General features: G+C 41.4%; 2 protein-coding genes across 14 annotated transcripts in view; one reads left to right on the forward strand and one right to left on the reverse strand.

Moving 5' to 3' along the window:
- The window catches only part of MED12L (mediator complex subunit 12L), a 340,418-nt gene that overhangs the window by 44,077 nt on the left and 272,067 nt on the right, over positions 1-24,274 (reverse strand). For 8 of the 9 annotated variants that reach the window (XM_070466580.1, XM_020886558.2, XM_070466578.1 and 5 more), the window contains 12 exons: positions 22,079-22,210; positions 17,314-17,541; positions 16,569-16,710; positions 14,877-14,997; positions 14,401-14,502; positions 13,584-13,697; positions 9,575-9,774; positions 6,505-6,693; positions 5,493-5,567; positions 5,185-5,375; positions 4,372-4,533; positions 1,804-1,915 (listed from right to left, as the gene is read on the reverse strand). In XM_070466580.1, the coding sequence (XP_070322681.1) occupies positions 1,804-1,915; positions 4,372-4,533; positions 5,185-5,375; positions 5,493-5,567; positions 6,505-6,693; positions 9,575-9,774; positions 13,584-13,697; positions 14,401-14,502; positions 14,877-14,997; positions 16,569-16,710; positions 17,314-17,541; positions 22,079-22,210 (1,768 nt within the window). The remainder of the gene's footprint in view (positions 1-1,803; positions 1,916-4,371; positions 4,534-5,184; positions 5,376-5,492; positions 5,568-6,504; positions 6,694-9,574; positions 9,775-13,583; positions 13,698-14,400; positions 14,503-14,876; positions 14,998-16,568; positions 16,711-17,313; positions 17,542-22,078; positions 22,211-24,274) is intronic. The other variant, XM_070466576.1, reaches the window with a different exon arrangement.
- The window catches only part of P2RY12 (purinergic receptor P2Y12), a 49,262-nt gene that overhangs the window by 3,158 nt on the left and 21,830 nt on the right, over positions 1-24,274 (forward strand). The gene's annotated exons all lie outside the window — the stretch shown is intronic.

The following is a 24,274-nucleotide window of genomic DNA, read 5'->3' on the forward strand; positions in this document are numbered from 1 at the left end:
CTGTGAGTAAGTCACATGGCAGATGTGGAGTGCTTCTCAGACCTCATCAAAAGATACGAACAATCTCCCCCAAGGCAGGTGAAGGGTGCAAGGCAGTTTAAAAAAGCCCAGAAGCTCTCATGGAGCTGACATTCTGGTAGTAGGACAAATCAAAGTAAGTAGAGCAAGTGTAAGAATCACGACAAGGCGACAGAGAATGACTGTGGTCCTCCTTTTAGAGAGTGATGGGGGTGGAACTCAGGGATAGGAGGGGACTAAGGCGGTGAGAGCTGAGCAGAGATCTGCTGAACTTTGGGATCTGGCCATGTCGATGCCTCCCAGAGAAGGGGAGAAAGGCTCTGCAACAAGAAGATGCTTGGGAAGATCAAGGAACAACAACATGGTCACTGCGTTCAGAATGGAGTGAGTAAGGCCACGTCAGGCAAGAAACAAGACAGAGGTGGGAGCCAGGGACAAATCATGGAGGGTCACATAAGCCTCTACAAGGAAGTTTTATTCCAGGTATAGTCAGAAACAGGGGTTTCCCAGGTGAATGTGCCTGCCAATGCAGGGGACGAAAGAGACATGGGTTTGATCCCTGGGTTGGGAAGATCCCCTGGAGAATCCCATGAACAGAGGAGCCTGGCAGGCTACAGTCCATGAGGCTGCAAAGAGCCACACACAATCGAGCACACGCGTATGCACACACACACACACAATAAGAAACACTGCAACATTTGGGGCACCAGAAAAACATGTGGTTTACACTTTAAAAGGACCACTCTGGCTGCAGTGCAGAGATAAATCTCACGTATCCAAAAGGTAGCAGATGATTAGGGAACTGAGTAAGGGTCTTGTTCAGGTTCATCCGGTACCATTAACAAAGACACAGTGTCTAGAATCAGCAGCCCTGTGGGAGGCCTCCGTTAGGCACTGCTGTAGGATAAAACGTCCCACAGAAGCAATCTACCCGCTCTTCTCCATTTTGTACTTTCAAATTCCAGTTTGATCACTCAGTTTCCTTATGGCACACAGAACATTAAGTGTTTCAAATAATGACCATGAGAATCACAGCTGGCGGAAAGGCAAAGTCCAAAGTCTTTGTAAATGAACTAAAAATGCCTTCTGATTTAGCAACGGGTATCTTGTGCCCTGGGACTCCCCAGGTGGGGCTCATGGTATAGAACCTGCCCGCCAACGCCTGAGACTCACGAGATGCAGGTTCAATCCCTGGGTTGGGAAGGGCCCTGAGGCGGACAAGGCAGTCCATGCCAGTATTCTTGCCTGGAGAATCCCATGGACAGGGGAGCCTGATGGGTTACAGTCCATAGGGTTGCAAAGAGTCGGATACAACCAAAGCGATGTAGCATGTGCAAGCATGCAGACATCCTGTGCTCTAGACCAGCATCTCTCTGGTTCTGGCAGTTAAGCTGAGCTTTGAACCTACAGAGCTCAAGCTGAGACCTTCCCTGCCATGTGGAAGCCCAGCAGAAGACCTGGGGAGCGGGCAGGCTCTCTGTTACTGACATGAGCCCTGCAACACGGACTGCTCCAGGACCTCACCTAAGAGGCAGAGTCCGGAGAGGAGCAGGCATGATCAAGTTATGTGCAATCTGAAAAACGTGACTTTTATAGACATCTGTCCAATGCCTGACCTCAGGGTGGCCAGAAGGCCAGGTAGGAGAACAGGACGTGGGTGGTGCTTTCCTGCATCTCATCAAAACATGCGTTGCCCTTATTAGTTTAAGCTCAGTGTTTGAAAGGAAAACAAATGAATGCCATTAGGAAAATACTTGCCTAGCTCAATATTCTACTGTACTTTACCTGGTTAACTTGATTCTGCAGAGATGTTAGAAGGCCTTCTCGTTGTTCATCTTGTCCCTTAAGGCAGGTAAGGACCAGTGAGAGGAATGGTTGTTGACTCAAGAGAGACATACTATAAAAGAAGTGATAAGAGCAGATCGAGTTAGAAAGAACAGATTACTTCCTGCGCAGCACTGGCTTCCTGCCCTCGGGTTACTGGCTCTTATTTATTTTACTATTAGAAAAGCGAGGGAAGTAGTAAATAGCCAAGACTGCTTGAAAAGTTAAATCATATCTCTAACTAACAAGGTTTAAAACCACTGTAATTCTTCTAAATAATTCAATATTGTTCTCTTGCCCTTGAAGGCATCTGCAAACGAGCATAAATTCATACTGCATCTCAGTGGGGGGTCAGGGGAGTGGGAAGGAAGAAGCGAATGCATGGTTTGTATCAGTAAACTGAACTTAAAGACACACAGCAGGAGGAATATCACTGTATACACAGAGTATCACTGTATACACAGAATAAAAAGAAAACCTTTTAAACTTCTCTCACACAGTATTTCTATTTTGTTGTTGTTTAGTCACTCAAGTCACGTCTGATTCTTTGCAATCCCGTCTACTTTAGCCCACCAGGCTCCTCTGCCCATGAGATTTTCCAGGCAAGAATACTGGAACAGGTTGCCATTTCCTTTCTCCGGGGATCTCCTCGACCCAGGGAGCAAGCCTGTCTCCTATCTGGCAAAGCTAGGCCAATACCAAAATGTACTTTAGTTAAGAGCACAGACTCAGAGGCTAGACCACCTGGGTTTCAGCTTCACACCTCCTTAGCTGCGTGTCCTTGAGAAATGTATTTAACTTTCTAGTGCCTCAGTTTCTCCTTTTGTAAAAAGGACACAATGAAAGCACCTCAGTATGACTGCTGGGAGATTTTAAAAGTTCACAGATGTATGTAATGAGTTCTATATTGAGGCCGACATTTCATAAGAGCTTAGTAAATGGCAGCTACCGATTAGGGCATTAGAAATCATTATTGATTAGAGCATAAGAAACCCAAAATGTTCAGAATGCTCAGAATTTTTATTTTTCAATGTCAGGAATTTCCTTTTACCTCTGAGGTGCTAAATTCATCATGGTTTTACATTAGAATGTGTTTATGTTCTTTTTCAGTAACATAATCATTTTTCTAATAGAACTACTTACACCTTTTCCAGACCATAAAACTTAAAAAACATTCAACTTGGAGGAGTCCACTTGGAGGATCCTATATATTAGGATCTAGCCTAATATATATAGGCTAAAACAAGAGCCCTAAATGTTAAAAATATTAGTAACTTATTTCAGGGTGCAGCATGACAGAAGTGTAAATTATTCCATGAAATTTAAGCATAAGTACCTAAATAACAAGAAAAAAAACCAGAATGACTGTTGAATACAGGGACTGTGGATATATAGATCTGATTCAGCAGGTCTGAAGCAGAGCTGAGAAGTACTTTTAATAGTGCAGCAGTGATAGGGAACAGACAGAACTGAACGCTAGCGTATTACAGATTATAATCTGGAAACTTTACGTGACAGGACTTGGCCTGTCAGATTGTTTTCAATCCCACACAAAGACGGAGTTTCAGCGGACTCTGGGTACAATGACTGTGACAAACCTAGAGAGTGTAGGGAAAAGCAGAGACATCGCTTTGCAGACAAAGGTCCTTATAGCCAAAGCTAAGTTCTTTCCAGCGGTCATGCATGAATGCGTGAGCTGGGCCGTAAAGAAGGCGGAGGACAGAAGAACTGATGCCTTCAAACCGGTGCGAGAAAAGGCTCCTGCGAGTCCTCTGGACTGTGACGCCTTCAAACCGCGGTGCGAGAAAAGGCTCCTGCGAGTCCCCTGGACTCTGATGCCTTCAAACCGCGGTGCGAGAAAAGGCTCCTGCGAGTCCCCTGGACTCTGATGCCTTCAAACCGCGGTGCGAGAAAAGGCTCCTGCGAGTCCCCTGGACTCATGCCTTCAAACCGCGGTGCGAGAAAAGGCTCCTGTGAGTCCCCTGGACTCTGATGCCTTCAAACCGGTGCGAGAAAAGGCTCCTGCGAGTCCCCTGGACTCTGATGCCTTCAAACTGCGGTGCGAGAAAAGGCTCCTGCGAGTCCCCTGGACTCTGATGCCTTCAAACCGCGGTGCGAGAAAAGGCTCCTGTGAGTCCCCTGGACTGTGAGATCAAACCAGTCAGTCCTAGAGGAGATCAACTCTGAACGTTCACTGGAAGGACTGATGCTGAAGCTCCAATACTTGGGCCACCTGACGCAAAGAGTCGACTCACTGGAAAGGACCGTGATGCTGGGAAAGATCGAGGGCTAGCCAAATATGGGCATGGCAGAGGATGAGATGGCTAGATGGCATCACAGACGCAATGGACATGAGTTTGAGCAAACTCTAGGAAATAGTGGAGGACAGAGGAGCCTGGCGTGCTGTAGCCGATGGGGTCGCTAAGAGTCAGACATGACTTAGCAACTATTAATAACCACCACCAACAGAGTACAGTGAGCATGTACATTCTTTAACCTCTCACAAAGAAACAAAACTCCCAGCCATACCTTTTCTGCTTTTGTCTGTCTCTTTCCTTTTTGGAAGAAGAACCCAAGTGCTGTCCTTTCTCCAGCTCCTCCCCAGCTGCTTTCAACACTCGTCCCTGCACAGAAGTCGGCAGCCTGGCAATGAGGGGGGCCACCAGCCACACTCCCCTGCGTTCAGAGGAGCTGAAATCGGAAACAGGTGTTATACCCACTGAAAGCTGGGATTCTGCAAGGATACTGTAGCTCAACTATTTTTTAAGTCTGGAAAAGTGTTTTTCTATGATTCTGGCTTTCTGAACACTGACAGTCCTTTTGTCTGGCAAGCAATATGCCTTTCTGTCATGGCTAAAATATGAAATGTTCTGATTACATTTAAGCATACAAATAAACAATTTCTAAAGTTTCAAAATTCACCAGTTATACTTTACACCAAAAGGATGAAATACAAGTCTATCTGCCTTTTGTAATTATCATTTGAGCAAAACTGCCAATTAAAAAAGATGGCAGAGTGTTTCCTATATTAGGAACACCACGGAACAGGGCAGCCTCAGGGCACATGAAAGAAATTCACCCCTCTGGAACGACATCCGTGGTTCCCAGGAGTCTGGGCCTGCTTAGCCGCATATGTAGAATGCTCAGCTTCCATGCAGCTCAGCAGCATGGCCCTTCAACATATTAAGTAATGATAATGGCACACTTAGAAGCAATTATTTTCCTCACATTCCTGCAGCTTTATGAGGAAAAAGTCTGCATTATCCAAGTAAAATGTGCAGTTATATGTGAACAATGAATGATAGCTTTGCAAAAAAAAAAAACCACAGGGAAAAAAAATACCTTAGAAATGTCTTTATTCCATTCTGTCTGGTGCTGCCTGTATCAGTACTTCCAATCCCGTTTGGGTTGAAGAGGCCCATGCCAGCATTAGAAGCGTTATTGTTCAGGTCAGCCGACTGCTGGAATACCTCTATTGTTGCTTTGGCGATATTGTCCAGCAGGTTGTTCATTTCGGCCACCGAACCAGAGCCCTGGAGTCAGACATGAGAAAACAAGCGTGCCTGTGTTTCACTTTGTCCACAAGCACTGATGCTGCGTTGCTTTCCATAAAACGTCACGCACATCCGTGCTTTCATTAATGTACTCACAGGATCCTTCAAGCACTGCTTGATCATTAACTGGAGCTCCAGCCAGGACTGCCTCAGCGTCCACTGCTCAAGATTCTGGGGGAAATGCAGTCAGCATGTTAAGAATACCAAAATGTCTTAAAGTGCAAGAATCCCCCGCAGTATTCTCTTTCTCAAAAAACAGAGGAATGATCACACACAACAAAGGGATTGATGTGACACAAAAGGCTTCCAAGTCTATTACATATGCTCATCATAGAGACAAAGGAAAAAACAGCGACATTAAAATAATGTGCCTTACTCAGCCAGGCATTGGAAATGAATCATTTATTCTCCCAAAGTCTATCTAAACAACTCCATTACAAAATGATTTTGATATTTTATGAATAACATAATGAAGACAGTCCGTCTACAAAGCTTATTTCTCATGTAAACACACCAAATATTGACACGAATTAACATATCTGCATTTATAGATACATAATGGCTGTAAATGACTTGCAGTTTGCATATTTACCCAGCAATAAAGTGTGGCTGTTACACAAGATGGAAAATTGGGAGAATAAAATCAGAATTAATTAAAGTTAAGAATTAGCTAGCAATGAATCAGCCATGGGTTTACATGTGTTCCCCATCCCAATCCCTCCTCCCACCTCCCTCCCCATCCCATCCCTCTGGGTCTTCCCAGTGCACCAGCCCTGAGCACTTGTTTCATGCATCCAACCTGGGCTGGTGATCTGTTTCACCCTTGATAGTATACTTGTTTAAATGCGATTCTCTCAGATCATCCCACCCTCACCTTCTCCCACAGAGTCTAAAAGTCTGTTCTGTATATCTGTGTCTCTTTTTCTGTTTGGCATATAGGGTTATCGTTACCATCTTTATGGCAAAAACCACAATATAAAATTAAATTAAATTAAAAAAAAAAGAATTAGCTAGCAATGACAAAAAGAGAAAGTCAGTAACTCCTGTTACAAACACAAAGAACATGTCAAAATGACAGAAACACAGTCTTTAGAGTATTTTCACTCACCTGAAGAATGCGTTTAATGTGCTGTCTTTGGAGGTTGTCCCCCTCCGTACATTCCTTAATGCCATGAGGATAACAGATCAGCTGCAATAATTTCTGTGCTTGCATATTTGAGAGCACTGGGTCCAGAATAAGTTCTTTGTCTGTGCATAATCTCTCAGGTTCTTTTAAACAATGCTCTCCTACCCATTCCTAAAAATAAGATGGCAATTAGATTGTACTAAACTCATGGCTCACAACAGAAAGCGGACAGGAAATTTTCCACTTAAAAAATAATAGATGGGAAAAGTAGGAGGGAAAAGGCTTAAAATTTTCCAGTATTTTGACTTCTTAAAAGTATAAAGTAGAATCCTGGTTACAAAATTTTTTTTAAAAAGGAATACAAGAAAGAAATATGCAAAAAAAAAAAAAAAGGAGGTGAGGGAGAAAGCTCAGTATGCATTTTCAGTTGGAGAATGAAACTTTGCTCTTGGTACTCTTTTGTAATCTTTTTTTTTTAACTTGCCAGTAACAGTAGTGATTCTATATTATAATATAGAATGGAATGCACTGTAATATACCCCACTGAATAGACAGGACATAGTATAACACTGAGAAAACTGTCTTCCTTTTTGATATCATTGTGAATAATGTTACCTTTATCAATAGTTGTGCACATCTGTTCTCTGTACAATTACATTCTTAGGATAATTTCTTACACGTATAATTGCTGAAAGAAGGATGATCAGGCTCCATATCACAGCAATTAATCAATCTCAGTAATGCTATCAGACATCAGTAATTTCTTAAGCATCAAAATGTTTTTAAACTCTCCAGTGTGTACCCACAATTAGAAACCAATGCACAACTCAGCACACTCTCAACATACATACATATGACTAATAGCTAACTTTTACCACGATTACAGTATGCTTTAAGAAAAACAGGACTCTCTCAACATCAGACCGACAGCAAAGCGAAAAACAGCATATATGGTTATGCCTCTTTTTAATAGGAAAGGAGAATTTAATAAAAACTGGAAAGATAAATCAGAAAATAATGAAACTGATTACCTGGGGCAGGGAGGAACAGAGTGCAGAAAAGATGAGGGAAAGAGATGTCCATCTCTGAGCATGCCTTCTCGCTAGCAGACTGACCTTTGCAGTTGTTTAGCTGTTGCTATTGTTATTTGGCCACTAATCTGTGTCCCGCTCCTGGTGACCCCATGGGCTGGAGCCCACCAAGCTCCACTGTCCATGGGATTTCCCAGGCAAGAATACTGGAGTGGGCTGCCATTTCCTTCTCCAGGGGATCTTCCCCACCCAGGGATCAAACCCACATCTCCTGCATTGGAAGGCAGATTCTTTATCGATGAGCCACCAGGGAACGCCAGTTGACCTTTGGAAGTATGTTATTCTAAAGATTAGATACAGTAGGAAAGAAATCTAAACTGAACACAAACAAAACAAAACGAAATCAATTCTATTTCAAGTGAGTAATATATCCATACTGAAAAAGAAAGGTCGAATAACTTTTTAACACAATACTGTAAAACCTTAGGGGAAAAAAATTATAAAATAAGCAAATTCTCAACTCCTTTTAGGAGACTGATTTTTTCATAGTCGTACAGGTGTAGTGATTCTAAATCTACTTCAGGTGCATTGTAGAATCCGACAAGTCAGTAATGACTGATGTCACTGGTCTCCAGGACCCTTACTACGGAAGAGAGTGCTTCCAGCACAGTTTGAAGGGACGCTGACAAAACCTGAGCTGTTTGATCAGAACTGGAGGTGTCAGCATAAACTCATGATACACACACACATTTATGTATATGGATGCTTTTTTCCCCAGTTCTGTCGGCTAAAAGGGCCTAGAAGCAATAAACGCACATTGCCCACAGCAATAAGCACACACAGAACTCAGATCTTGGTTTCTGAACACCATCTTCTTCTAAATAGAACCAAGGTTCCGTGAAAAGATGAGGAATTCTAGTCTGGGGCAGGAAAAATATAAGATAGGCCAAAAAGAAAGAAAATACTTCTTTTTGAAAAAGAAAGAGCGAGAGAGATGTGAAAATAACACAAGAGGCAGCATGAAAAGGTTCCCCGACTTCTGCACAAACCTGGAAGAGTCTGAACATGAAAATAACTGAGGACGGTGTACTGTGACTTGTGTGGATAACAGATAAGTGGAAGAAAGGAAGGGAAGGCAGAAAAGGTTGGGCTTTTCCTTAGAGGAGTATGCAAACTGATAAATGTGAACACAGTGGAAGAGTTGGGAAAAGCCACCTTGCAACCATCATAGTAAAGACTGGTTTAGACAAGAATCAAAACGGATGCTCTGTGGGAGGTGAGGGAGTTTGATGAGAAGCAGAAAACTTGCACTGTCTCAGACAGTGTCCCCCAAACTGTCTACTAATTCCAAGTGGAAAAATGATAACCGTACAACACAAAGATTAAAAAAAACCATACAATGGAGACAGCCTGATCAAAACTAACACCACCAATGAGGTGCAAATGGGCCTCAGGTGCCTTTGGATGTGATTACCTGAGAAGAATGTAACACATTTCTACAGTATCATGGTGAGGAATGCATAATCTGACACTAACCTACAGGAAACTTCAGACAAAGCCAAGGTTGTTGGGACAACTGACAAAACTGGAATGTGGCCTAGAGGTGAGAAAAACTTCAGATACCAATGCTAAATTTCCTTCCTTTTAACAACTGTATTTTAGTTATGCTGATAAATGCTTAAATATTAAAAAGTAAAAAAAGAACACTATTCTATCTCCTCTCAAATGCTTAAGTAAAAATATAAGAATTAAAAACTATATGAGACCATACTCACACATACACAATAGAATTATAAAGCAAATACGGTAAAACATTAAAAAATTAGTGAATCTGTGTATAGGGTATACTAGACTTCTTTATAAATTATTACAACTTTACAGAAAATCTGAAATTATTTCAAAATAAAGTGAGAAGGCAAAAGAGGACTATCTATGTACAAGTTTCCTACAGTATTGGTCCTTTCTCTCCAAAAGAACAGTAATACACTCAAAGTAAAAGGCAAATTAAATCTGAAAAATACCTGTTGACAGATGGTCCTCAGTACATATCTAGCATATTCTCTTAAATTGGCCGTTTCTATGGAAATGCTTTTCCCACAGGATTTTGAATTTTGTGAGGCAGTCCAGATATCCTCAGCATTCCCATCACGTCGTAAACCCCTCATGGTGAAGTCTTCATTTTTTAAAGAGCTGACATTGTTATTGCCAATTTTGGCATCTCCTACATAACAGAATCACAAAAGCAAAATCACAGAAATTCAAAATATTGCCAAATATTTGGGAAATAAATAAGGCAAGCATTAGGAGTTTTAAAATACATGAATGGGATCATTATTGCAAAGTAAGTTTTCAGCAACAGAGAAGGGATCAAGACAGTAAATGCTAGAACACTGACAGGTTCCATCAGACACAGGAAAAAAAACAAGTTCAAGGCTCATTTTTTATTTCGTTTATAGAATTAATTATACTTTCACCAAACTTGGAAAGGCCATTATGAATCACACTTAATAATCACAGAACATTGATTTCACCAATATTTTAAGCACAAATGTATGCAAATTCATTTGACTTATATAGACAAGGAAAAAATGGGTTACTCACCCTTCTAGATGTCCCTTTTTCATTTCTTCTCTTACAATGAATGACTTATTTTCTATCCATAGGTCAAGAGAAAAGTTTTGCCTTAGCCCACCTTACTATCAACTTCTTGACAAGAGAGATTTATTTCCCTGGGAATGGAAAAGGGCAATGCATACTAAGGAAGCCCTGGAAAATAGGGCATTCATTGAATAACCCATGTCTTTCACTTTCCTCTTTGTAAACATCCAGATTAGGAAACCTCACCTGATCAACCTCTCATATACTCAGTAAAATGAAGCTCAGGAAAGTGTTTTCCTCACAACAAAGTTCGGGGGGGGGGGGGGGGGGGGGGGCGGTGGGAAACAGCAAAATTATTGAATAGCTGGAAATAAGAAATCTTCTCTAGCCATGAAAGACAAGACAAAAAGTTGTCATATTTTAAAAGTGAAAAATTAATGTAAATTGGTTTAAAAAAAAGATTGCCAAATGGAAACAGAGCCTCCAAACTCTTGTCTATTTACCTACAAAGATCACAAGCATCGAACAGGAAAAATTCCTGTGACCAACAAATGAGTTTAGATGAGGCCCTCACTACTTCACTGCAAGGGAGACCAGCCTCAGGTCAGTGCAAAAAGCCTGTAAAACCCGTAAGTCAATCAAGAAAAACTTCTGAGTCTGCTGAACTTTAAAAATTAGAATCACTTAGTGAATGTTCACTTAAAAAATCTTCAGGGGTGGGGAGGAACACATAATACATTTTAACTCAATATTTTATCACATATTATCAAACATTTCTCATTCAAATATTTATGCAAAAAAGCACTAAGTTCACTTCACTCATAGGCATTCGTTTAATTCAACAAAGCTCTTCAAAAGTTGGAACAAAGACTGAATTCTACATGTACCAACATTTAGCAGGCTATTTCCAACCTTAGATGATATAAACAACTATTATTGCTATTGTTATTTAGTCACTCAGTCGTGTCCAACTCTTTACGACCCCATGGGCTATAGCCCACCAGGCTCCACTCTCCATGGGATTTCCCCAGCAAGAATACTGGAGTGGGTTGCCATTGACTCCTCCAGGGGATCTTCACGACTCAGGGATTGAACCCGTGTCTCCTGCATCATCAGGCAGACTCTTTACCACTGAGCCACCAGGGAAGCCCATACATATCATGGGCATGCGTGCTCTGTCATGTCTGACTCTCTGCAACCCCACGGACTGTAGCCTGCCAGGCTCCTCCATCCATGGAATTCTCTCAGCAAGTAACAATAGAGTGGGTGTCATTTCCTATTCCAGGGAATCTTTCTGGCCCGGGGTAGAACCCACGTCCCCTGAGCTGGCAGGAGTGTTCTTTACCATTGAACCACCAGGGAAGCCCTACAAACAACTATTTCCACACCTTAAACTACTAGAGAAATTAGAAATTGAATTCTATAAAACAGTCCTCTCTCTCTAACTCAACATAGATCCCAGTGGACAGGACTTCAGAGAACACTTTGATAAGGACACAGTGAGGCAAATAAAACTGCAAAAACAAGGAAACAGACACCTCTGCCAGCCCAGTTAGGAGATCCTTATTCAGTTTAGATGTTAGGATGACTGAGAGGGTCAGGAAGGCTGTGCTAGAAGCTTCTGCAATGGGAGAGACAATAGAACAGACACAGTGTTCAGTGCCTGCCTGGTCCAAGGGTCTGGTGACCCTTCAACAAGCCTCATCCTGACTTCTCAGACCTGAAGAACCTTCTATCACTTAGGAAGATGTAGAATCCATCAAGAACTGGGGCCACTTAAAAAAGGTCAAGGAAAGGCCATGAGATAAAAACTAAACTGGTGATTAGGCACTGATATTAAAATATGTATACTTAAAGAGGTTGGCAAATTATGCTTGGGATTAAACCAGTCCCACAAATCAAGGGGATAATATAATGTCTCTATGGTACACATTTTGGTTTCTGCTATGAAAATGTCTATCACATATGCATTCACTCTTTCAACATTAGCTTATTGAAAATCTTTCCCTGATGGGCATTAGAAATACCACAGTAAAAAAAAAGTCAGTCCCTGACTGCTTAGTCCCTATATTTATTTATTAAATAGAACTGACTGGCCAGCCTTCCTTTCAAACATATTAGAAGTAGAGAAACCTTCCTGAAATGAGCATTTCATGTTGGCAGTACAGCCCTAGGAGCTCAGAGGAGAGGGTGTGGCCCTCCATGTGACTCTACCTTTCCATAATACAAAACCCCTGGGCATTTCAATAGGGGGGAGAGAGAGAGAGAGTGTGTGTGTGTGTGTGTGTAAGGTGAACTTTAAAAAGGTTGTTTTAAGAAAACTCTTGTTACCTACCCTCATCATCACCAAATAATACTTAAGTGTTGTTTATTTAGTCATGTCTGACTCTTTGCAACCCCATGAACTGTAGCGCACCAGTCTTCTCTGTCCATGGGACTCTCCAGGCAAGAACACTGGAGTGGGCTGCCCTTTCCTTCTCCAGGGGATCTTCCCGGCCCAGGGATTGAACCTGGATCTCCTGCACTGCAGGCAGATTCCTTACCATCTGAGCCACCAGGAAAGCCCCAGCACTTCTTAAAGAGAGGTGTAAAAGGGTCAGGATACATTCCAAAACATGTTTAAGACTCATCTAAAACTCCTCTCAACTCAGCAAATTCAGTTCTAGCCAAAAGGAGTTCCTTTGGAACGTAAGAGGTAATTTTTGTTTAGTCAAGACCAAAAGAGGGTACCTTAAGTTGAAATTAGGCAGTATGAATTCAAGAATCCCTCCCAATCCTGAATGATTTACAGAATAAAAATGTTTTAAGGTACTACACTGTAAATGAACAGAAAAGATAGTACTACTATTCCTGGAGAATACATATCAATAAAGATACAGGGATGTCTTGAACATAAATTATAAATTAAATGAAAAAATTTATTATAAATTAAATGAAAAAAACTATGATATCTAATACTGATTTATCAGCAGTAACAATATCATTTTAATTATCACCTGATACATGAAAAAACTAAGGCAGATGGACAGAAACTTTTTCAGGATCACAATGAAAAACTAAGATTAAAACCCAGATTTTCTTGTGTTCTAGTCCAGGAATATAACACGAAATGTAAACCTTTATGCAGATTACCAATTCAACCGAGTTCATCACAAAGTGTGACTTCCGCCAACAACTGAAATCCTAACAACCCCGTGGGCAGCTAAAATGCCACACAAAAAAAGTATTTGAATTCCCCCAGAACTGTAAGGAAGGGACAGACTTCTTGGAGTCAAACTGAACATGAACTTGGATAAAGCCAACTAATTTTTCCAAGAGAATAAACAAACAAAAATGTATTTCTAATAATTTTAATGAGAGTTAAACCTGAATAGAAATTATTTTGCCTCTGTTTCTGGTGATTAACCAAGCTCAGTGCCAGGATAATCTTACCAAGCATCATAATTGCTTTTAAGACGGCAAACACGGCTCCCACTTCAATGCTATTGTGAGCAGCAGCTAAGAGGTGTCTATCACAAGATGATCTTATTCCAGGGAAAGGTTTGCCTATGAGAAAAACAACAAAGCTTTAACAGATTCATCATCATCATTAATCACTGTCTGTAACCATTTACAGTCAACAGGGCCTTTCACTGCTAGGCTGTGGATGCTTAATTGCTATTAGCTAGCTTTAATTGACGGTTCATGGATTCACTCAGAGACACTGCCAGTATCCAGTACTTATTTTTTTTCTTTAATAATTAAGACAATTGCTTTGCTCTTCAGAGAGATGTATTAAAAAAAATCAGTAGCACTTTTATCCATTTCTGCTGATGTCACACACACATTTACATAGAAATGATCTTTAGGAACAGGCTGCACTAAATTCTAATCCCCAGAATTATTACCTATTCCCTTCACCTTAGTAAAAGAATAAATGAAATGCCATTGCCCTAAGCTGCTAGGGTATGGCTCATAACCAGCAGAGTAGGTTGGAGGATCACACTGCCCACCAGCATGACTTGGCCAAGGAGCAGAGGTATTTTTATTATTAACTCCTGATGTGAGTTTCTCAATACATCCTGATATTACGTAAAAGAAAGGTGCTGACAACCGTTCTCAATAGCTGACAACCCCTTTCCTTCATCACCTTGAAACAAGCCCAGCAAAATCAGGAAGGAGATTACAGAATGGACAGCCTACTTGGTCAAGTTAAACCTAAGGCTCCAAATGAAAACATCATCAGATAAGATTTCAACTGTCATCTCACCAGTTGCTTGAGGTAACAGGCAGGCCTGGGGAGCTCGAAAGAGATGAAGCAGGAGGCGGCATGTCATTCTTGCCCCAGGCTCCGCATCCGCATCTCCGCAAGCTAGGGGAGAGGATTTTAAAAGCAAGTTTTGCGACATACTGAAGAACATATCTTCTGCATTTCTCGTAAACTGAAGTTTCTGGAATAATCTAAATAAATGCTCCTTACGGTAAAAAACAAAGCACTGGCTATTTCTTTTCTGAGCAACCCGAGTGCTCTCTTAAAAACAAGTATTAAGATGTATTAAGATAGCCATTTCCAACCTGCTCCGTTGAAATCAGTGTGACTTTTGTTTGGAACAATGATTATAATGCTACCATCTCTACCCTGAGGGCATACCACTGCCCAGGGCATGCCTACTCAAATTCTGCTCTGCCCCTCCGGCACCGAGACGCCCCCCAGCTGAGCAGGGCAGCTCCGGGCTGCAGCCTTACCTGCGGCCAGCAGAGACGGGAGCGCGACGTGCTGCACGACGTCCTCCAGGGAGAAACACTGTCGTGCTATCAGAATAGCAATGAAAGTAGCTAATGAATCATGGAATGAAAGGTCACTCACCTTCAAGAAAAACATTGACACGTTTTAATACCTAACACCCTTTGGAGCAACAACTTAAGATTCATATCTAAGAGAACGCAGGCAACACCAATAAGATCTCAAATCCCAAAAGGAACCAGTAGAGGGAAATCACTTACGAGCATCACCCTCCAGGCTTTCTTCTATTTTTTAAGACAAAGAATGAGGTTCACCCACATCCCAACGCTTTAAGATAATACTAAGCTATACCGTGAGTACATGTAACTGGGAAACCAAACAATGAAACAAGCAAAACCAAGATATCTCTAAGTGATATAACATAAGTAATATTTTTGGCAGAATGCAGTATAATCTGATATTGAAGGGTAAGATCACTAGGAGGCAATGGAAAACAAGTAGGTTCTCCTAACTGAAAAACAAGCCTTGTGGGTGTTTTGGTGTTTCTTTCAGGAATAACTAATCTTAATTTTGCAAGATAATTAAATTAGTTTTTAAAAGCAACTGTCAAAATTCTCACCGACACCTAAATTTAAAGAAGAGAGAAGATGAGTGAGGAAGAAAAAGAAAGAAAGAGGAGAACCAGAGGAGGAAAACTCAACTCCTTCAGAGTGAAACGTCCACTCTCTACAGATCTCCCCAGACTTTGGCAGAAAAGAACGAGAGAAACAGCCGTAATGGCAGCGCCCACATTAGGCTGTCCTGTGAGTCAAAGCCTATGGTGAGAGATTTACAGAGAGCGCACAGCGCCCGGAGGTTCATACTGTTAATTCCAACTTTACAGATGAGGGAGCAGGCAGAGGAAAAGTGAAACAAAAACAACTGAAAGATTAAGGACCTGTGCTAAAGACAGACATGTGGGTCTTTGCTGTCTGGATATGAGGTTTACCTCTCAGGTGCCCACAGGATAGAGTGGAGTGCCCATGTGGTCTTGAGACACCAGAACTAGGAAATAAAACTTTAACTGAGAGGCCGTTTTTATAATGTATACAATTCTTCTATATATGAGATACACTAATATGTAACATGAATTACTGCAGGAAGTGACCGAAGTGACAGGCAGAAATAAAGAATCAAGATGGATTTTTAAGAAATTCACACACTGACGCACTGTGATAGTTGAGGAAATCTGTGATACTTTATAACGGACATCTCTTCAAAAACCTTCAGACACAGTCACTAAGAAAGACTGGACATCCTAATCCCACACAACAGAACCAATACTCTTAAGAGAGTTTTTCTCACCTTAAGAAAACAAACTGGCTGACTTCAGAATGCAAACTGCTTTAAGTTATGCCCTGTACCATGAAGGACCCAAGGCACTTAGTAAATATGAACAGGCTACTCTGAGGAGACCACAGATAAGAAGTCTCCTGGCATCTCCACTCTAAAGTAGGCTATTTTAGTTATTTTGGTGATGGTGTTTTTTCCATTTATGTATCCCTGGCAATCACACTCTGGTTTATCACTTCTACAGAGAGAGAGGGGAAAACAAATTTATAATATTTCAGTTAAGAGTTGACTCAACTAAAAAAAAATTGCTAACTGAATATTTAGTTGCACAGCTGAGTTTTTAAATGAAACAGAAAACTTACATCTACAGTGCAAAGTACGTCATTAAAGCCCCACACGTGATTTGAAGAACAACAGAGGGCCTTGAGGACCCCCAGCCACTCCGAACTGAGAACAGTGCAGCAGGCCGTCAGCTCGGAGGAGAAGTTGGCTATGTCGTTAATCCTACAGGGAAGAGAAGGAACACAGGAGACGTTAACAAGAGACAAATACTCACAGGATAAACTCAACCAACACACAGTCTCAGCATCAGCGAACGTGGGCTTCATTTCTTAGATTCAAGGACATCATAAAAATCCACTTGACAAACTACCTACTAGAATACGCAACAGAAGAGAAAGGAAATGTCTTCACATGCTTTCTAATATTTAATGCTGCCAAGCAACAAACAATAACCAGCACAGATATCAATTAACATACTTTCAGTTCTGTGAACAAACCTGACCTATGAATTCGTGCTTTTAAAAAACATGAAAAAAAGTAAAAGGAAGACCTAGATCCAATGTTTCCAAAATTATGTGTATTTTTCATTGGTATTTTTGTCACATATGTTTTTGAAAACGGATCAGACAACTGAGAGACTGTATCTAGAGCATCTTACGTCAGACCAATAAGCCAGGTTAAGAAAAGCACCTGGAGCAGAGCTGAAGTAAACTCAGTAACAAAATAAGATTTAAAAAACAGAGCCCAATGTCTGAAATTAAAGATCTGAATTTCAAAGCAGCAACCACGCAACAACGGCACGTGTGACCGTGGCGCCGGGCTCACCTCCCAGCGTCCTGATGGCCCATGCACACGTTCATGAGGGTGTTGCAGACGAAACTGTAGCGGTTGGCCGCGTTGTCACTGAGGATCTTGCCCAGCACGGAGTAGTTGATGCTACGGGCCGAGGGATTCTCAATAAAATCCATCATGAAGTCTGGATCCCATCGCAAGTTGGAATTTGCAGGAATCACATTATTATATATGGTTTGCTTTACTTTTGAACAGGCACTACTGAGGTTACAAGAAGAAGAGTTAAAAGACAAAACAAAACTATAATAGCTATAAAGTGACTTCATTTAAGGACAGATTAAATGGCAGCTGTAAAGTATTCCTAGAGAAAGCTCAAGTTATGGGTTCTTGATTCCAACTTCCCAATAATCAGCATTGGACACAGTGCCTAGAATGTTCTAGTTCAATAGATAGTTACTAAGCGGGTAGAAGAACAAAACAAAAATAAGACATTTAGGTACTAATCTTAATTTCTAGGTCGTTTCCACATTTTACATGCTTTAAAAATAAAATAATCTACTAAGACGCCCAACAACTTCTCTGAACAGTGAGTGTTGTAACTTAAGACTAATAAAAATGGATTGGCTTACACACCAGGAATAACTTGGTGTTTTTATCCTAATCATACATCCTGTAAAACTATTCCTTTCCATTTGGGATATTCAGGGAGGTTCATGAGCCATGCCTACTTGGGAAAGAGGGGTTCACTCCCTGCCTTCAAGGAGTTTAAATTCTAGTAGGCAGATACAGATAATATACAAATACAAATTCTATGAAAGTAAAGAAACCATTATACTGCTCCTAAAAATGTATCATGCTGTGCTTCTCCTCAGTATCTAGGGTGTTTTGAGAACCTGGTTTACAGTATTCAGAATTACACAGAATAATATACAGAATATTGTCTGAGTGTATAAAAGGGAACTAGCAAGCATCCTCTCAAACCTTGTTCTGCAGCTACAGCTGAAGGATGACCTGATTTCGGAGCTCAGACCCCACGTGCACTTTGCCGTCCTTGCCCACTTGCTATGGATAACTAGTCCATAAACAACATTTCACATTCTCTACACAAGAGCTCTCTTAAGCAACAGAAAGTCTTTACTTTTAAATTTCAGTAAATTTATTTGTGATCAAGGTGACATGCCCTAGTTTTATGCCTCTTATATAAACAGTAGCCAGGAATGATGTCCTCACAAATGAAAAGATCTATAGACTCTTTACCCTAAACTGTTACCACTGACAACTGCTTCCAGAAATCAGAGATTGCTCAGTTCAGTGTTTACCAAAATGTGACTTCAGATTTTCTCCTTCACAATCACCTCTGGGAATTTGTAAAAACTAAAAGACTTCTGGACCTCACTGTTAGGTGTATGGAATCTGTATGCTTTAAAAAAAAAAAAAACAACTGTCCCAGGTGAAACTAAGTCCCAGATATGCTTGGGAAGAACTGGGCCAAGAGACAGGACTAAAGCCACCGCCTAGATGGCAGTAAACACAGCTTTCTACATGCTTTTTCTTGGCAGACAACTTGTATAAAAGCGTGTCTGTGGTTGCTAAGGACGTAAGTTTGCAAGCTGAATTCATGACCTGATCAACATGACAGCGCTTTTGTTCATTTTTTTAAACTTTTACTTATTTGTGGCTGTGCCGGGTCGCCGCTGCTGCGTGCAGGGTTCCCTAACTGTGCGGAGCAGGGGCTCCTCTCTAGTTGCGTGTTCCGGCTCCTCACGTGGTGGCACAAGCTCTCGGCGTGCAGGCTTCAGGAGTTGGGGCGTGCACGGGCTGAGCGGCCTCACGTCATGTGGAACCTTTCCCGACCAGGGACCAGACCCACGTCCACAGGATTCGAAGGTGGGTTCCTAGCCCAGGGACCACTAGACAAGTCCTCCAAGCACTTTTAAAATCTCCCTTTTCCCTGTCTTAACCAGTGCCATGCTTTCCACTCAATTTTTCATACATTCTCACTTAGCGATAGTTCTAAGTTTGTTTCACTTGCCCACTAAAAAGGAAATAAAAACCCATTTTTCTCTCTGCTGGCCCCCTTCCTAGCATCAGGCCCTGGTTCCCTCCACCTCCCAGTATTCTGAGTGTTAAGGAAACAGTTCTGCAAATGGCAAAGCAGTATCTCTTTTTTTTCCAATTTCCCACTTAATTCTAACAATCTATACAAGTCTGTCTTTAGAAAGCAAAAGAATTCTGCTTTTCTTTCTGCATTTTTTTATGAGTCAGCCTCATTTTTCTAGGGGCTTCCTTCAAGCTGATGCCCTCCTGCCTCCTCTTGTAATTTTCCTGAACTTTGTGGTTCATGGTGAGTCTCCTCACCCTTAACTCTGAGGCTTCCTGTTTCACGTATTACACTCTTTCCAGATTAGCTCTAGGTTTTAACGAACATTAGCTGCACCAAGGTCACTGTCAAACTCTTAGCACACTGTTGCTGGTGCAAATCGAGTTAACAGACAAATAAAAACACTCATTTCCTCCTGAAACTGCACGTATCAGACAAACCGGAGAGAGTAATGAACGCAACACACAGCTCAAGGCCAAAACGACGAATATTCAAATGCAGGCTCCATCGTTTATTAACTTATCATGAAGAACAATCGTTTACCGATAGGAAAAATTATTCCTGCTTCCTGGGGTTGTTAGGAGGATTAAAGATCTTGATGAAAATAACCCAGCCACACCCTTGGCACACAGCGGCCCCTGAGCCGTAGTGAATGCCAGCTGCTCGGTTCACGCCTGAGGCTTCGACCTCTTGGACTGTAGCCCGCCAGGCTCCTCTGTTCACGGGATTCTCCAGGCAAGAACACTGGAGTGGGCTGCCATCCCCTTCTCCAGGGCATCTTCCTGATGCAAGGACCGAACCAACGGCTCTTGTGCTGCAGGCAGACTCTTGACTCACCTGAGCCCCCAGGGAAGCCTGCTCAGTCTTAAGTGGATGTGACTAGTGATCTATTTCCTTCAAACAGTACACTTATACACATCTTAGATGATGTTTCAGATCCAATCATTAAAACTGGCTCAGTACTATACTAGTAGACATCTCTCTGCATATCTAGCTTTTCTTCAACCATTTTCTTAATCCTAGACTATAAATAATGCTTGACTCGAAGGTTTTCCTAGAGAATTGCAGCTTTCTTCCATGTCTTTAATTGCTAATGCCAAGGAGCCCCTCAGTTCACTGGTGGTCTCCTAAGTTTCTGCACAGCCCGTGTGCAGTACTTAATTAACTCACTTAACACGCTTTACTACCCTGCAGGAGCATTAGCGGTCAAACACTGTGGCTTTCTTGAGAAACTTACAGGGCTGTTGCAAGAACCCAGTCATGGATGAGAAAGCTCTGTGAAAACTGCAAACTGAAAGCTCTCGGCAAAGTAATAGAACATGGGCATGTTTTTTACATTATTTCTGGGGGAAAATATTAATATTTCATAAGGGATTATCTTTAAACCTAATTCATTTCATAAAGACACACTTTCACATTTTTTTCTCTATCAGTACCATTAAAAATATCACAGATTTTGCTTCTGGTATAGCTCATTCTTTAAACAGATTTTTTTTTTTGCAATGCCTACTATGAGCCAGATAACTCTTCAAGGTACTGGGATAGAGCAATGAAGAAAATATAAAGCTTCTGCTCTCAAGAAGCTTGTATTCTAGAAAGGAGCCAGACCATAAGTAAGTGTATAATGCACGGAGCGGGGAGGCGGAATAATGTTAAACTCACAGAATGACAGAGTGGGAGCAGGGGCCAGGCTGATCAGGGAGGCAGAGCCCTGAGTGAACTGCGGGAGTGAGCGAATAACTGCGGGCAAACTTGACAAGGGCAGTAACCGCCAAGTGCAGCAGCTCCAAGACGGGAGTGTGCTTAGAATGCTTGGAAACCAACAGGGAGGTCCATGTGGTTAATCTGAACAGAGAGAAAGAGGAGACAGAGCTGGATCCAGTAGATCCCCAAGGGCTGTGAATTCCATTCTGGGTAGATAAGGAGCCACTGGTATATGTCAAGTTATTCTTGTTTCAAAAGGATGACTTTTGAAGACATTTGAGAATACTCTTAAGAGGATCAAGGATGCAAGGCAAGAAAGCAGTTAGAAGGAAAATGTGATGGTCCACCCAAGAGATGAGCATGCTCGGAGTGGCAAAACAACAAAGAGTGGTCAGATTCTAGATGTACCTGAAGACAAAGTTTTTCAGGTTTACAAACAAACTGGATGCAAAGTACAAAAGAGTGAAGAAAATCATAACTGACTATTCTTTCCTTGCCTGATTCTAGATTACAAATTTATTTTGTCAGCTATTACCATCTCTTTCCCTCCACCAACTTACAATTAATCATCTAAACTTCCTCAAACAACATTAAGTAAGTAAGGACTTTCCAGCACCTGTCCCCCTCTTGGGGGCTACAAGCGCTAAACTGCAGAGAATGACAGGGAGCCAGAAATGCTCTTTCAAGTAGGAAGGTAAAAGAGTCAAAGAAACAAATGCAGCGAGAAAGTAAGTTTGCAAACGGTGGGGAAACAACTTTCTAAGCGAGGTAATAGCAACTGCAAAATACAGAATCTTTCTCTTCTCCCAAAATTGCAACCAGAGTTAAACATGAAGAGTGATTGGAACAGGAGGTTACAGGTGCAATGAGATGTAATTCAACAGGAATTCTGGCAGATATTATTAAAAAGAATGACAATATTGGTTGGCCCACGGGAAAAAAAAAAAAAAAGACATAAACCTATTCTTATTCTTTTGACTTTCTTCTACCCACCTGAAGAGGTCTCCAAATTTACTTCTGAGGTGGCTACATGACACGTAGAGATCATAGAGGTAGGCTAAGATGCATCTTTCAGGGGAAGAACATTCTGAGGGGTTCACAACATGCTTGACCACACCACACAATCTAAGGAGAAAAATATATGAGGACATGAGACAAATACTTTGTCAATATATATGTCATTGCTTGAATCTTTTAAAGCGGGAATATGTTCCTGATTACTTTGAGTAAGAAAAAAAGATATCAGACTGTCAACACTAATCATTATAGCAAGTAAATAACTGAATAAAATATCATTTTTCTATTATGATATTGAAACACTAAGTATTTTTTAAAACTTCAGAAATGCCATTAACAATAAGAAATGAAAGAAATTCCTCCAGACAGAAGATGTATAGGGAGGGATCCATCAATAAAGCTTCTGCACCAGGACACAAAAGTTTCAGTAGAGAATCTCCTCTTGAGTAAAAAGACTGATAAATTCAGGAAAGGTGCAAAGGACCCCATGTCCATTGTGTAAAGGAGCAATTTCTTCATATCAGCAAGTCTGATAAGTTCAATTTTAAGACCATAAGCTGGTTCAGGCATGAGACTGACAAATTCCTGGTCTGAGGTCACATTCTCCTTGTTTATCCAAACGAGAAACAAATTTATTTTAGTTAATCTTAATTAAGAATTCCAAACCTCTTCTTTTTGGTGATGTAACGCTTGCAATTCAGAAGAAGCATTTACTACTCCAGTTTCCCGGATCAGAAAGATGGCCTCTTGGGCCGCAATTCACACAACACACCATTTCTCGTGACACAGACAGACACACCAGTGGTGCCTCCACCTATCAGAGTCAGACTCCGCCGCCGTGCTGCATGTGATTACAGGGTTCAGTGCTACTGCACCAGTGTCACAGGAGACCCAAGATGATCAAAGCTCAAAGTGTTTCAGAAATCATCTGATTCACCTTCTTTATCTTACAAAGAAGGCTCTGAGGCTCAGAAAGGTAATGGAACTGCCCACAAGGCAAAGAGTTAGTTTATTGCAGATCCAAAAAGAGATCTCAGGTCTCCAGAGGCCCAGTCTAGAACCTTCTCTGCTGTTTAAAGGTGGGAGGCAGCCTGGGATGACAAGGCTGAGACGGACGCTGGCCTCACAGGTGATACCACTGAGCACCGTTCCCAAGGCCTGTGAGTCGAGGCCTCGCACAGACCTGGACTCGTTCTTCCTGCCCCGGGATCCGCAGAACCCTGATAGCTTGGCATTCAGCTGGCAAGAGCAGAGGAAGTGCAGTTCCCTGAATAGGTCTGCCCTGCTGTGGGCTTTTTCTTTGCGGGTGTAAATGAGAAATGCCTTTCAAAATAAGACAGACAAGCGCCAACACCCAGAAAGAAATCCAGCCCAACATCAGAGGTGGGACCTCGCAAACCATGCAAAGGAATAACCATGTAGCATCCCACGGCTTCTGAATTGCCAGCAGCAGATGCAGGCAACTGAAAACAGCTGTCAGTCATATCAAAAGTGTCCCTCAGTTAAGAAGAAAATAGATGCTTCAATCAGTTGTTCCCTATAAACCAAAATAGCTCCAGGTATACCTTGAAAAGGCAGAGAATTATTTTGTGATTAAAGAAAACAAACATGTATTGAAAGATTGCCAGGCATATATTCTATCAAAGTGAGTGTTCCCTCCACCTCCTAGAAGTAACAAAACATTTTACGTCAAGATCCAGTATGTTTATATAAGTGCAAAAAAAAAAAACCAAAACCCAACCCAGAATAACAGTTTTGGGAAAAGTACTTATCTTTACTATATATGATAAAAAACAAACATAAAGTGAATATCAAACATGATTTTATAAACATTAATAGAACGCAAATTTAAAATATCAATGATAAGGACATAAATTTCAAAATAAAAGGGAAAAAAAAAACTACTTGTGAAAAACTATTATTTTAATTTCATGACCAGTTAGGGCATTTCCATTCACAGTTTAAAAAGTATGGTGTAAATCAAACAGCATGAATGAGCTGCATGAATGATTGCTGATTGTCTCAGCAATCTGGCGAATTTATCAGCTATGAGATGCTGGGTACAAGACTTCACCAACCACTCCAACTGACAGGCCTGGGTGTCAGTGCCCTGACTTGTAAAATGGTACTAATTATTCAACTCCACAGGGTAGCTGAGGGCTGTAAAACAGT

Source organism: Odocoileus virginianus, chromosome 4 (assembly GCF_023699985.2).
Source record: "Odocoileus virginianus isolate 20LAN1187 ecotype Illinois chromosome 4, Ovbor_1.2, whole genome shotgun sequence".
In the NCBI taxonomy this organism is placed as follows: domain Eukaryota; kingdom Metazoa; phylum Chordata; class Mammalia; order Artiodactyla; family Cervidae; genus Odocoileus; species Odocoileus virginianus.